This window comes from Charadrius vociferus, unplaced genomic scaffold, assembly GCF_000708025.1.
Source record: "Charadrius vociferus isolate BGI_N301 unplaced genomic scaffold, ASM70802v2 scaffold192, whole genome shotgun sequence".
NCBI classification, from domain to species: Eukaryota; Metazoa; Chordata; class Aves; order Charadriiformes; family Charadriidae; genus Charadrius; species Charadrius vociferus.
The window spans coordinates 3834394-3849461 of record NW_009647437.1 but is presented as its reverse complement, the minus strand read 5'-3'; the positions used below and the strand labels follow the sequence as shown (position 1 = coordinate 3849461).

Below are 15068 nucleotides of genomic sequence, written 5' to 3'. Positions count from 1 at the left end.
GACTTCTCAAATATGATGGCTAGTGGCTTAGCGACTTCATCTGCCAGTTCCCTCAGGACCTGTGGATGTATCTCATCAGGTCCTATGGACTTGTGCACCTTCAGGTTCTTCAGGTGGTCTCGCACTTGATCTTCACCTACAGTGGGCAGTTCTTCATTTTCCCAATCCTCACCTTTGCATTCTGCGTCATGGGCAGGGGGGCTGCAGTCCTTGCCAGTGAAGAGCGAGGCAGAAATGGCATTGAGTACCTCAGCTTTGTCTCTGTCCCGGGTAACCATTTCTTGCGTTTCCTTCCGGAGAGGGCCCACCTCTTCCCTAGTCTTTCTTTTCTCACTGACATACTTAAAGAAGGACTTTTTGTTTGTCTTAGTGTCCCTGGCCAGATTTAGTTTTATCTGGGCTTTAGCTTGTCTAACCCGATCCCTGGCTGCTCAAACGATTCCTCTGTATTCCTCCCAGGCTACCCGCCCCTGTTTCCACTCCCTATAGGCCTCCTTTTTGGTTTTGATCATGTCCAGGAGCTCCTTGTTCATCCATGCAGGTCTCCTGGCTTTTCTGCCTGCCATCCTCTTTGTAGGGATGCACTGCTCCTGAGCTTGGAGGAGGTGGTCCTTGAATATTAACCAACTTTCTTGGTCCCCTCTTTCCCACGGTGCTTCATCCTGTGGCACCATACCAAGCAGATTCTTTAAGAGGCCAAAGTCAGCTCTCCCAAAGTCCAGGGTGGTCAGCCTGCTGCGCACTTTCCTCGCTGCCTCGAGGATGTCGAACTTGACCATTTCATGGTCTTTACAGCCCAGCTACCCTTGAGTTTGACACTGTCTGCCAGTCCCTCCTTGTTGGTAGGAACAAGGTCCAGCATAGCTCCTCTCCTCATTGGCTCCTCAACCACTCGGAGAAGGAAGTTGTCATCAATGCAATCCAAGAACCTCCTGGATTGCCTATGCCTGGCTGTGTTACCCTTCCAACAGATGTCGGGGTGGCTGAAGTCGCTCATGAGGACCAGGGTCTGTGAACATGATGCCAACCCTATCTGTCTATAGAGGGCTTCATCCACTCGGTCTTCTTGGTTGGGTGGCCTGTAGCAGACTCCCACTGTAATGTCCTCTGCTCCTGATTTCCCTTTAATCCTGACCCGTAGGCTCTTAGTTGGCTCTTTATCCATCCCTAGGCTGAGCTCCATGCATTCCAGCAGCTCATTGACATATATGGCAGCACCGCCTCCTTGTTTCCCTTGCCTATCTCTCCTGAAGAGCCTGTAGCCTTCCATGCCAACACTCCAGTCGTAGGAGTCATCCCACCAAGTTTCTACAATGCCACTGAGATTGTAGTCTTGGAGGCGTGCACACATCTCTAGCTCCTCCTGTTTGTTCCTCATGCTACTTGCATTTGCATAGAGGCATTTCAGCCATGTCTTCGTTGAGGCCGACTTGGCTGAAATTTTCTGGATTTTATGGCAAGTGTTGTATGGCATTTTTTGGAAGTTAAGTCCAGACATATTCATTTCACTCTGAATAAAAAGCGAGTGCTCTGGCTGTCATCAGAGTACTCTTTGTGTTATACGTGCACAAGGAGCCGGTGATTTTTCTGCATGCATAAGTAATACAGCATCAGAAAGTTGGCATCTATCCTCACAAGTAGTGTCATCAGGAACAGTTTCAGAGTCTGGCTTTAACTTAATATATGCTCACTCTTTGTTGCATAGTGTTTCTGTGTGCAATTGCTTTGCACACTTTGCAATTGCTTTGTGTGACTACCAGGGACAAATTTTAAGGGCAATTCTGAGCCAGCTGGCAGTAGGGTGGGTTACAACCTAACATCACACAAAGCCTTTTGGCAAATGGTGTAACTGGCAAGGTACCATTGGAAAGATTTTGGTTGCATTCAATATCTTGTTTAGTGACTAGAAGGTGAAGTGAGTTATCTATAGTTCATGCCTGATACATAGACCAAGAAACAAATCAGTACTGATACTAGTGTTGCTTATTGTCCATCTGCCGAATACACCATCTTTTTCTATATGTGCTTAGTTGCTTGGGGCGAAATGTTTGCTTAATTTAGGCATAAAATAATTGAAGGAATCCAGTTTTGTAGATTTTCTCCTTCTCGGTTTTAATTCATGTCAGTACCACAGAAAATAATGTGCATAGCAAACAAACACTTATATTCCTCAGCTGCCCTGTTTAGCAACTTACCATTCATTTTGGAAAGCCAGTTTCCATCGGCTTTGACCTCCAGTACTTTCTCAAAGGGACTTGTGCATCAGCAAGCTGGTTTCCTTCAGTATTTTGTTCAACCAATCAGTATGCATAGCAATTGATGGGTTCCATCGTTACGGAGGCTTGTGGTGTGGTGTTATATGGTCAGTGACAACTTTCATGTTTTCTCTCATGCTGAGATCAAAGTAATTTATGGATTTGCACAGCTAATTGAGAGGGGAGGCAAAAGTACTAACTATTTTGCTAAGGCATATGGCAAATTTTCAGTATCAGTGTAGGTGCCTGTGAACGCTTTCCTCTTGAAGAGCTGTAGCCTTTGGCAAGCTGTCCCCATAGCTGCGTGGAGTTCTTGTGATAACATCTACTAAATGTAGTAAAGCAGTGGCCCAAAAAGTATCCTTCCGTGTGGTTTATAAGCCCTTGAGTATTGAGGGATCTGAGCACTGGCACAGCTTACCCAGAGAGATTGTGGGATCTCCATCCTTAGAGACATCAGACACCATCTGGACATGGTCCCAGGCAACCTGTTCACTGTCAAGATTCTCTACAGCTCTTCCATGGGTCACTGCTGCATTTTATAGAAAGGATGCTTCCATTATTTCAGATGTATTACAAGCTTTTGCTTACCACAGGGTATAGCTGTACACACAATAAAGATGATCCTGTTTAAATCTAGTACAGTATTTACCATCACCCTTTTAATGAGAATTGCAATATGCACATTCACCATAGATGCATGCGCACTCTGTTAAAATTTGTATATTGTACACTTCTTGTTTGAAGTATTTTTCTTCTTGCCTTGTCTGGCTATGCAAAACATTTAAAATATTAAAATGAAAATTCGGTACAGAGAACTATGCTCAGGAAATAGTGAAGTAGTACATATGTGTTACTGTGGGAGAATGAATATTCATATAGCTTTGCTTTGTGCCCTTTCCTGTTAAAATGAAATACCATTTTTTAAAAATTGTATGTCATCACATAAGTAAGTAGTGGACGTATGCAAAAATAGGGCAGTGTTAAAACTGAAAAAAGTTTTGTTACCTTGTTTCAAGATATCCTAATATTTTGTACTTAACTGCGTAAAATTGATGTTTAATGCTTTTTGTGCTGCCAATTCAACACGACAAATATAGCTGCTGTATGGCTACTTCGTTTAATTAAAAAATAGAGATTACAATGAATTAATATAGATTAAATCAGGCAGGCATTTGTTTTTCAAAAGGAGCCAACTTCATTGCTTCATAACCAGGTGGACAGAGTCTGGTTTTAAGGAAGTGCATGAAACAGAAAGGAAATCCTTTCCATTTCCTTTGCATACACTTTATACATAAAAAAAGCAATGTGTAGGGGACACTTGGCAAATTTTCAGTAAACAGTTGTCTAGGTGTTAAGAGTCACATAATTCTGAAAACAAATTATATCAAACCTTCTACTTCAGTTCTTTCATCTTTGTTTATTCAGAGGACACTTTTGATACGTTCTCACCTTACTCAACACAAATTCTTTTATGTATACCTGCAATGTTTGTGAAGATGCCTCTATTTTATCTATATGCTTTCATAAAGTTGTCAAGTTTTTAGCTTTACTTTCAGACCATTTGCAGGTCTCACCAGACCTTTGTCCGGAAATGAGTACAGCCAAGATAGATCTATAATTAGGGCCTAACAAAGTATGGTCTGATTTTTGTCATGCACATTGTTGTATTCTGACTACTTTTTGCTGCTGACTTACTGGCAATGATGTTTTATGGTTCTAAAGTGTTTTGTCATGTAACATCTGTGAAATATGTAAGTTATTTTTTTCCTCTTCAGTAATTCCATTGAGAAATGTTGATTTAAATCTCAACCCTTCTGTTTGGTATGAGCTCTTACACATTTTTCTGGTTAATATTTCATCCTCAGAGTGTTCAATTTGTGGTTCTGTTTTAGACACCAGGTCTCATTAGTGTTACCTTTTTTTTTTTTTCCCCACAGACTGGAGAATTCTCAGCTCGCTTCCTCTTAAAGTTGCCTGTAGATTTCAGCAATATTCCTACATACCTTCTCAAGGTAAAATGAATGTCTAAGTTGACAGTATTTGTGAGAGAGCATGAATTATTGAAATGTTCTTAGTAACTGTTTTGACTTTCCTGCCCTCCTTCTCTCCAAGAGTTTGAAAGTCCGCTGTGTCTAAACCTGATTGGATTAGATCCTTGAAAGGTCATGTTAGACATACTGTTGTTTTACATGCCGTTTTACCAGGTAGTAAATACACATCTGTCACTCTAAAAGACCTCACAGGATTTGGGTTGTTGTAGAAGAGTGTATGCAATGCAGAGGTTCTGGCTTTTTAGACAATATGATAAGTAGCAAACTCTTGACCATATCCAGGGTATTAGTTTGGGGAATAAATGTAAATAATTCCAGATAAACTCCTTTGATAAGAGTAGATGGAATTTCATGCTATTTAAGTGTTGGTTTTTTTAGTAAGCAGTCCAGTTGTACCACTGGTCTTAATAGTAGAAGTAGAAAAGCAAACTAAATATACGATTTCTTAATAGGGGGTGAAAGCAAGTACTGATGACATGAACTGAAGGTTTTGATGATTATTTTGCTTCCTTGTTTACAATAAACTCTAATTTGACCAGATACTTTAGAAAGTAGGACTGCAAAGTGTGAGATGAGCATTGGAAAAAGGTAATTCTTTCTTTGCTAGGGAGAAAAAAAAAAAAACCCAAACCAAAAAAATGAACAAACAAACTTGAGACAAACTACCAACATTGAATAATTTGAAATGAGTGGTTTTCACAGCAGGTGGACAGTCATTCTTTCAAGCAGTTACTGTGGAAGCCCATCATAATGTCAATGTTACTATATTCACAGAACGCAGTGAGAGATCTGTGTTCTCTCTGTGTATCATTACTGTCAGAACAAAGCATCTGAACTTCTACTGCAGATAAGGTTTCAGTTAGCTGTTACCAGCACCCATCTTTCCTTTAAACTGCATGTCTGCCTCCTTACTCAGCTTTTTACTTTTAAATATTTGGAAAGGAGAACAGCTACTTAATGTTTAGCAACTAATGTGTTGATATAAAAGTGTCAGTGTAGATCCCATTACCTTCTCTTCATCTTATTGTGAGAACTGTCTTCAACTATTGCTAGATCGCAATTGCAAGTGTGAATCTTCGGTGTTTCTCCAGTAAGATGTCTCGAGCTAAGAACCATGAAAATAAAGGCAAGCACAACTATAATCTAACTGAAATTTTTAGTTGTAGTCTGAGGTCAGTATTCTATGATCTGTTTACCTTCTGTAGATTGCTTGCTGTTGGAGTAATGAACCACTCCTAACTTTCTCAAAAGACGACAGAAATTTTCAGTTTCTTCCTGTGTTCATGGTAGCAGCCATTCTCTCAGCTGCTGTCTTTCATCAAGGCCTTCTCTTCTCACTTGATGGGAAGGTTTCCTGTCAGGTGTAAGAGGGTTGGCTAGCGCCTTTTTAGGAATGATGACATTGAGAAGCAGGATGCAGCAATGGTTCACATGGACTGCGGGATAGTTGTGATTTGCTTCTGAAAGACCGTGTGGAAAAAAGGAGGCTGAGAACGTCCAACATGAACTATGCTGTTTGCTCCTGCCAAAACTCCAAATTGTTGTCTTTTCCAGGAACAATTTGAAATTGGTGAAGAATTTCAGGACATGTGCATACCCAGTACGTTCAGTAGCTTCAGCCGCAGGGCATTCTTATGCCTCTGCTCAGCCTCTGGCGAAATGACATGTCTTGAAGGTTGGAAGGTGGTGTATGACTTACATAAGTAACAGTGATAGGAACAGACTCTTCTTTTGTTTTTAAAGAGCAATGTTTTAACACATGACAGCATACTCCTTCGTACTGCAATTCTGTATCGCATTCCCTAAACATCTTCCACCTTCTCTAAACACAGTTGGTATACTGTGAATAAATCATCAGTGCTCCTCAACTGCCTCCTGGAGCATTGCTCACCCTGGGTACTGAATGATTCATGGGCTGAGGCCAGTGGCATGAGGTTCAACAAGGCCAAGTGATGGGTCCTGCACTTGGGTCACAACAACCCCATGCAACGCTAAGGGCTTGGAAGAGTGGCTGGAAAGCTGCCTGGTGGAGAAGGACCTGAGGGTGTTGGCTGACAACCGCCTGAATGTGAACCAGCAGTGTGGCCAGGTGGTCAAGATGACCAACGGCATCTTGGCCTGTATCCGAAATAGTGTGGTGAGCAGGACTAGGGAAGTGATCATCCCTCTGTACTCAGTACTGGTGAGGCCCCACCTCAAGTACTGTTTGGTTTTGGGCCACTTCACTACAAGAAGACACTGAGGTCCTTAAGCATGTCGAGAGAAGGGCAACGAAGCTGGTGAGGGGTCTGGAGAACAAGTCTTATGAGGAGCAGCTGAGGGAACTGGGGTTGTTTAGCCTGGAGAAAAGGAGGCTGAGGGGAGACCTTATTGCTCTCTACAACTACCTGAAAGGAGGTTGTAGCGAGGTGGGGGTCGGTCTCTTCTAGCTAGTAACAAGCGATAGGACAAGAGGAAATGGCCTCAGGTTGTGCCAGAGGAGGTTTATCTTGGAGATTAGGAAAAATGTCTTCACAGAAAGGGTTGTTAAGCATTGGAACAGGCTGCCCAGGAAAGTGGTGGAGTTGCCATCCCTGGAGATATTTAAAAAACGGGTAGATGTGGTGCTTAGGGACATGGTTTAGGGGTGGTTTTGGCAGTGTTAAGCTGATGGTTGGACTTGATGATCTTAAAGATCCCTTCCAATCTAGATACTTCTATGATTCTATGAGTAGTCTGACAGAAAACATGTATTTATTTTGCATGCATGTATAGATTGTGTGATGTAAAGAGACACACACAGAAGGTAGCTGAATCAAAGTTTCCCAGTCTACCTTTATTTTGACATTTTTTAAATCTTAATTTCTTAGTTTTGGGGTTTTAAAATGGATGTATTTTTGTATGTAGTAGTCTGGGTTTTTACAACAGCAGATCCTTCTTGATGGGCAATGTACCGATGAAATCCTTAGCTTTCTTACGCAGACTGCTGCTATGCAAACTGACAGGTTACCTGTCTGTGGTAGGAAGGTGATGTGAAGTCTGGATGAGTAGCCACAGGAGAAGAAATACCGTTTTATTCCAGTAGTGTTTGTTGATGGCAGAAGAATGGTTTGACTCAGGCTTTGGAATGGGTTATGACAGAGAGTGTTCTGTAGCAGGCGTGGATCCTTTACCCCTGCTGCCTTTAGCTCCTTGTATTCTGACGTTATCAGCTATATGAATGTCATCTCATATGCCAACATTATAAAGGCAGGTAGAACTGGAGCTACTCTGTTGTGGTTGAAATAATTATACTCTGACTACTCCAAATTCATAAAGATATTTTTTAAAAATTCAGATTATTCTTAAGATGTCCGTGTCTTATTTCTTATTTCTTTTCTTTTTTCTTGGATGGACTTTTGATATGAATATATAAATAGATCTTTCATTTGTTGCAATAACAGAAGTGTTTATTTTCCATCATGTCGGCCAGTTATGTTGACTTCGATGCTACCTGCTGTATTATGGTACATGATAGAGCACCTGTTGATGCAGTGGAAATAAATGTTACTATATTGTCCTGAAAGGTGAAAGAGCAGTTGTTAGTTGAAGGCTATTAATGTATTAACACCTTAATGTTTGAGTGCAGAATTTAACATGTTTGAATTATGTTCTAGTCTGTAGCCAGCCTTACAATTTGCAGTAGCTTCTCTGTAATGATTTACAAAGTTCAAACCTGTGTTATACTTTCTCTGCCATCTTCTTTTTTGATGTTTAATTAATACTACTTGTATTAAAAACTGGTTAAGTATTTAAAGACCATTATTTTTGCCTCATCAATCACTCTTAGTACCCCAGTGATTTGTAATGCTGTTCTGAAATTTTTGTTGATGTCAGTAGGTAATCACACTACAAGTGTGACCGTAAAGCTTTGTATAGTAAGCCAATATTCAGGTGTGAGGATGTGTGAGAATGGTCTGTAGTGTTACAAAATCTTTGGAGTTGTTGAGAGTACACTCTGGAATCATAAGATTTTACTCTGTCTACTTTGTACTGATGGTGGTGAAAGTAGTCTCCTTTCCCTATAAAGAATAAAGATTTTAAGGTGTAGCATAAGTTGAGTTGTTATGGACTGGAGAGGTGGATTTAGCAGATTATTTTAAAGGTATTCACTGCACTAAATGTAAAATTCAGTTCAAGTGTATGAGCATTTTAAGGAAAACAGCTAAGCATATGAAGAACAGCGAGAATGATTCAGAGAGCAACACAGAGTACGCTGTCTCTTCCTTTGAATTCTGAAATTCTAGTAAAAGTTCTTCAATTATTTATTTGGAAACATAATACCCCTTGTAATGGCTGCAGCAGATAATTTTTTTTTGGTAAGTTTTCTTGGCATATTCCTTCACATTTGAAAGAAAAAGTATCATTTTTGATTTTCCAAGCTAAAGAACTGTGCAAAAAGAAATGGTTTACACTGAAAAAACACATTTAAGAAAAGACACCCTTTCATTATTTTTTCCTTTACAAAGTTATACTTTAATACAAATGTTTTGAATTGAATGTGGACCTTCGTATTGACTTTTACATTGTTTTCTTATGCAAATCCATTTGGTATAAATGAAAATTTTAAGTGTTGAAACAGCTAGAGATCAAGCTGGTGGCTCAAACTACTGCAAAGTTCATTACTGTTAAGTCTTTCATTAAGGTTCTGTTATTTGACAGAAACATGGTTTTGGCTCAAGAAAATCCTTACATCTATATCTGTTGCTATTATACTTTCCTTTTCCATTTTTTGCAGTTGGATTTTTAACCAGCACATTTATTTTGGCTTAAATTCTTTCCTGTTGGTTGCAGCATTTTTAATTTTTGCCACAGTATTTTATAGATTGCAGTATTCACTGAACCTACTGGTTTTGAGAGTCAGTCTCTAGTTCACATTTGTGCCTTTTTACAGATACTATGTATGCCTCAGTAATAATGAAGGTAATAGACTCAGCATCTAAAATACCTTATCCAAATTTTGTTTCATTTTTCATAGTTGTGTCAGCTATAACGTGTTATCATAATGATAATTCATTAAATATCTCCAGGTCAGTAACTTAAAAATGGTACTGGATTATGTGACTGTATGATTGCACAATATGAGTGAACCTTAGAGTATGTTGCCAGTGATGCTGTTGAAACAAGACATTCTGGTATTTACTTTTTTTTTTTTATTTCTATGGTTTTTTTGAGTTTTTGGCTAAGTAAGATGTGCCCTGGTTACCCCTACCTTCTTGTATGTATTTTTGAAGTATTCTTTTCCTATTCTAATGTACCTGCTTTTTATGCCCTGGTAAATAGCTAATATCTGGACCAATTTAGCTATGGTGTTGTGACCAGCAGCCTTCCAATAATTTCTTACAATTCAAGTGTAAAGGAAATATGCAAAGCAGACCTAATTTGTTTTTGTGGAAGATTTAAAAAATCTTTAAACCTGTTTTTTCTGAAGACCTTTTTTGTGATGACCATCGTATTTAGTGCATATCTTTCAGAACTGAAACAAATAACAGACATTGTCTAGACACATTGCCAGGGGCCAAACAGTTGTGTGTAAGACTGTCAATGGAAAAGGTTTATCCTCAAGTTCAGACTGAAAGATAAGAACATATTTGTGTTTTTCCTTACTGTGATTTCATCATTTGGAAGCGTGTTAAAAGGCTTCAGTGCAACTTTTGTTTACAACGTAGACTAAATTCCAAGTATTGTGAAAAGACTGCAATACTTGTGTATGTTTGAGTAATCAACTATAGTAGGGAGCAAACAAAATTTAAGTATAATATGCAGGGTCAAATGAGACTTTTTCCAGGCTGGTTTCTTTACTATTGTGATTTAGCAGTTTGATTTATTTGACGGCATTTAAGGTTTGTGTTCAATTGCTGCAAATACCAAAACATAAATACACTTGTATAAAAAGTAGTACTTCAGCTGTTTAACTCAAAAATTTGAGCTAAATATTCTGAAAAAATGGAAAATAAAGAGGTGACAGCCAACATGGCTTCACTAAAGGCAAATCATGCCTCACAAATTAGGTGGTCTGCTGCGACGGGGTTACAGTGTTGATGGATAAAAGAAGAGCAACTGACATCACCTACCTGGACTTGTGCAAAGCATTTGACGGTGTCCCACATGAGATGCTTGTCTCTAAATTCGAGAGATGGATTTGAGGGTGGACCACTCAGTGGATAAAGAAATGGCTGTATGGCCGCACTCGAAGAGTTGCAGTCAATAGCTCCATGTCCAAGTGGAAGCCAGTGGCAAGTGGCGTTCCTCATGGGTCAGTACTGGGACTGGCACTGTTGAACATGTTTCTTGGCAATACGGACTGCAGGATTGAGTGTACCCTCAGCAAGTCAGCAAGTTTGCCAACAACACCAAGCTGTGTGGTGCGGTCAACATGCTGGAGGGAAACGTTTCCATCCAGAGGGACCTGGACAGGCTTGAGAGGGGGGCCTGGGCAAACCTCATGAAGTACAACTAGGCCAAGTGCAAGTTCCTGCAAATGAGTCGGGGCAGTCCTATGCACAGGCTGGGCCGAGAATGGATTGAGAACAGCCCTGAGAAGAAGGACTTGGGGGTGTTAGCTCAATATGAGCCAGCAATGCACGCTTGCAGCCCAGAAAACCAGCCACATCCTGGGCCACATCAAAAGAAGCATGGCCAGCAGGTCAAGGGAGGTGATTCTGCCCCTCTACTCCACTCTTGTGAGACCCCACCTGGAATATTGCGTCCAGCTCTGGCGCCCCCAACCTAAGGACGTGGACCTGTTGGAGTGAGTCCAGAGGAGGCCCACAAAGATGATCAGAGGGCTGGAGCACCTCTCCTATGAAGGCAGGCTGAGAGAGTTGGGGTTATTTAAGCTGGAGAAGAGAAGGCTCCGGGGAGACCTTATTGTAGCCTTTCAATACCTGAAGCGTGGGGCCTACAGGAAAGATGGGGAGGGACTCTTTATCAAGGAGTGTAGTGACAGGATGAGAGGTAACGGTTTTAAACTGATGGAGGGTAGATTTAGATTAGCTATTAGGAACAAATGCTTTACTCTGAGGGTGGTGAGACACTGGAACAGGTTGCCCAGGGAAGTTGTGGATGCACCATACCTGGAAGTGTTCAAGGCCAGGTTGGCTGGGGCTTTGAGCAATCTGGTCTAGTGGGAGATGTTCCTGCCCGTGGCACGGGGGTTGGAACTACATGATCTTTAAGGTCCCTTCCAACCCAAGCCGTTCTATGATTCTGTGAAAAAGTATAGTATTTTCTTTTGCTTTCAAACTTCATTTGATTTTGTTGGTAGCTGGCTAACTAAAGCCTGATATGTAGTGTTTTAAGGTTACAAAGTCAACGGCAAGAATTAAGAGTCCAGATCTGACTTGATCTTTTTACACTAGAGTGTTTTACACTATACTGGGCAGCTATGTCTCAAAAGAGCATAGAGCATTATGCAGTGTATGCTATTTGACTATCTTCCCATAATGTCTTCTCTATTGGGTAGAATAATGGACCTGTACATCACATAAAGCTTGTCATGTCTGTTCTGCAGTTGTTGTTTCACCTCTTCTACAAATAGGAAATCTGGCAATTTATAAGACTTGTAGGAAATCCTGAAATAATATGTAGTTCTCATAATTCACAACAATACGTAGATTGCTATTAATCTTCTACCACTTAAGACTTTGTGATGGAGGCATAAAGGTAACTTCCTGAATTGTATTCCTTATCTGGAGGTGTATGTAAGCATTCAGAGCAAATAGTTTGAATTTTAAAAGTAGATGTCAGTATGATATGCACTAGATTGCTTATTGTACTACCATTAAATTACTTGAACTGAATATTGAATCGTCAAAGATTGTCTAGGTTTCTTCTGTTAATAGTTTAAAGGCAAACTTTATAACATGCAATTATAATGAGCCATTGAGATTTTAGATTAGAGGTGGATCTGTGCAAGTTAGTACTGGCAACATTCAAAATGGAATAGTTTGTAATAGCTGAAGCCAGTAAATTGTATGATCTGAAGGCTGTGAAAGTAAATGTAGCCTGTGTGTGTGTAAGACATTTGTCAAGAAGAGCTGTCATTGCTACTTGACTCTAAGAATCTTTCATTTTAGCCTGTGACCAGAAACCTGCCGTTTACTTTTGCTGTCCACTTTTTTCATCAAAAAGTACTAAATGAAGTGCCATGGAGGAAGTGTTCCTTTTCTTCAATATGGTGGCCAGTGTCAGAGTAGCAACCTGTTGCCAGAAGCATGCAAACTCAAAGCAGGGGAGCTTGCATAATGAGTGAAGGCAAAATTAAACAAAATAGAAAGGTGCATATGTCGTGGAATGTTTCTGGCAGTTTAGGAAGCTGTGGAGTCAGAAAAATAGTGACCTTTTTGGTGATAAAATATTTTTATGTGTCTAGTTTTTCATAATGGCTTAAAAAACATAAGATGTCAGCTGTAAAAGTTTAGGGGAGTTGTTTTGGCTTTTTTTTTTTATTTAGCAGGATATTTCAGTTTTCACTGTAGTTGAAAGTGTAAGATCTTACTTATTCCACTGTATAGAAGCATTGTGCTGCTTAACTAGTCTTACTGCTGCAGTCTAATTATTAACTTTACAGAGTTTTTCAGTGTGGTCAGCCCTCTTGCCTTGCCACAGAATCTACTAAGTGAAGTGTTACTGCTGTAATTCATTGAAGCTCCAGAAACACTTACAGAAACTACGATTTAATTGGTCATCCTTTCATGATTATATTCTAATATTGGCTACCCACAATCCAAGGGAAGCAAAGCCCTATAAAAGTATACTTTATAATCAGAACATGTTGTATTTTAATTTTGTAAACTGATCAGTTCCCTTCATTCTCACTAAATTTTAATACTACAGCTTTTTCACAACAACATGATTTGTTTGTGGTAACTAGTCACTAAAACCACATAAAACATGTTAGTGTCAGGAGCGCCTTAAGCTCCATATGCTGAAAGCCAAAAGCAATTTTTTAAATCAGCTTTTTCTGTAATTCATTGGCAGGTTTTGTTAATAAGATCTGTCAACTGGAATAGCTCATTCTGCACAGCTGATGATTTTTATAGGTTATGATCTTAATATGAATCATAATCTCCAATCAACTGTATTTCTGATGACAGTTATCTTATATTTAAACATTTTATTTTCATAATGTAATAGTAAAGGAAAGGACCGCCACATCTACTGATAAATTAAATCTTACAATGGTCGCCTCATTTTCTGTGAATTTTTCTCTAATTTGATAGAACTACTAATTTGCTCTTCTGAGATGAGTCGAGATGGGTTTATTCATAAATGTTGAAAAAAAAAAAAAAAGAAGAAAAACAAGTTAAAAAGAACAGCTTCTGAAATTTAAAAGCCTTTTTTGCATCTGGTGGGAAAGTTTATAGACACGATACATTGCGTGACTTGGTTCAGATTTACTGCCTTGTTAGGGCTTGTAATTTTGTACTATTGCTTTACATTTGCATTCTATGTATTGCATAGCAAGAATGGAATTCAATAGCCTTAAAAATAATTGCAGGTTATTACATAATGATGATGCCTGTTTTATCTCTCATGGTCCACCCATAGTATGTAGAACAAGCAATGTACGGTGGTCTTAAACTGGGAAGAGGATCTTGGATATATTTTTTTAAAACTTTTTCCTTAGTTCCCCATTGCCATTTCTTCTTGAAAGGAAAAATACTTGAGAAGTTGTTAAGCATAGAATATCAGCAGAGGAATGATCTTTAGAATTCATTAACCAGCAAATCTGCATTTGCAAATACAGAAGTACATAAAGGATGATGGTAGGATGTTAAGGCTATTTCGATGGTAAGCCCACAGCCTCTTTCTACTATTAGGTTTCTTCCTTAGGCTTCAGATCAGGGCTTAAGTCCTACAGCAGCTCATATTTTGAGGTTTTGAAGTAAATTTTGTATACAAAAGTGCCAGTTATTTACTGTTACAGTGATTGGGTTGGTTTAGTGTTTTGGGGCTTTTTTGTTCTGTCTTTCAGACTACTAGATTATGTCTGTCTTCTTAAGAAAGAATAGTACTAACACGAATGTATGTCTATATGATGATTTCATATGATTCTTAGTCATTCCTGTTTTGGATTCTGTGATTTGCACTGGTAACTTTTCTGTTAAATACACAAAATCCTTTGATGGCTGTCAATCTAAAAAGGTAATGGTTTGGGGTTTTTTTAATATGTATCTGAAAAATAACTGTGGCAGAGTGTATTACACTGCTCATTTTATTTGGTTTCATAGGCTTAAAGGTTTAAGCCAAAATTATTTTTAAAAAAAAAGAAAGAAAAATTAAAGCTTTACTGTTGAATCAGTTACTCTCAGCATCCAACATTCTGAGGTTGGATGATCCATCACATTTATTTTTGTCCAATTGATACTGACAATGTCATTGATCATAATTTCATGAAACATAAAGTTAAAAAAACCCAACAACAAAAAAACCCACCAAAAAAACCCAAAAAAACCCCAACCAGAACACGAAACATCTAGGATGTTTTGCTTCCATGTTACCAAAAGAATGCACAGAATTTTCTCCACTAATTGCTAATGAATAATGTGCCGTGTTTCTATCAAGCTTTGCATTTCTATAGTAAATTCTATTTAGGAAAATAGTTGCTTGTTTACATAGGGTGTATTTCAGTATTTTCTGTTTTAGAAGAAGGCTTTAGATGGAGCAGGCTAGAGGAAAGACTGCCTTGTCCAGCAGCATCTCAGTGAGACAGTGAAAGAAAGATAAATAGAACTCA

The 15068-nt window shown here is 39.1% G+C and overlaps 1 protein-coding gene across 1 annotated transcript in view; it reads left to right on the top strand.

Annotated features, from left to right (window-relative positions):
* Positions 1-15068, top strand: part of BRE (brain and reproductive organ-expressed (TNFRSF1A modulator)) — a 174410-nt gene that overhangs the window by 54072 nt on the left and 105270 nt on the right. The window contains exon 5 of the mRNA XM_009880653.1: positions 4196-4270. Within this exon, the coding sequence (XP_009878955.1) occupies positions 4196-4270 (75 nt within the window). The remainder of the gene's footprint in view (positions 1-4195; positions 4271-15068) is intronic.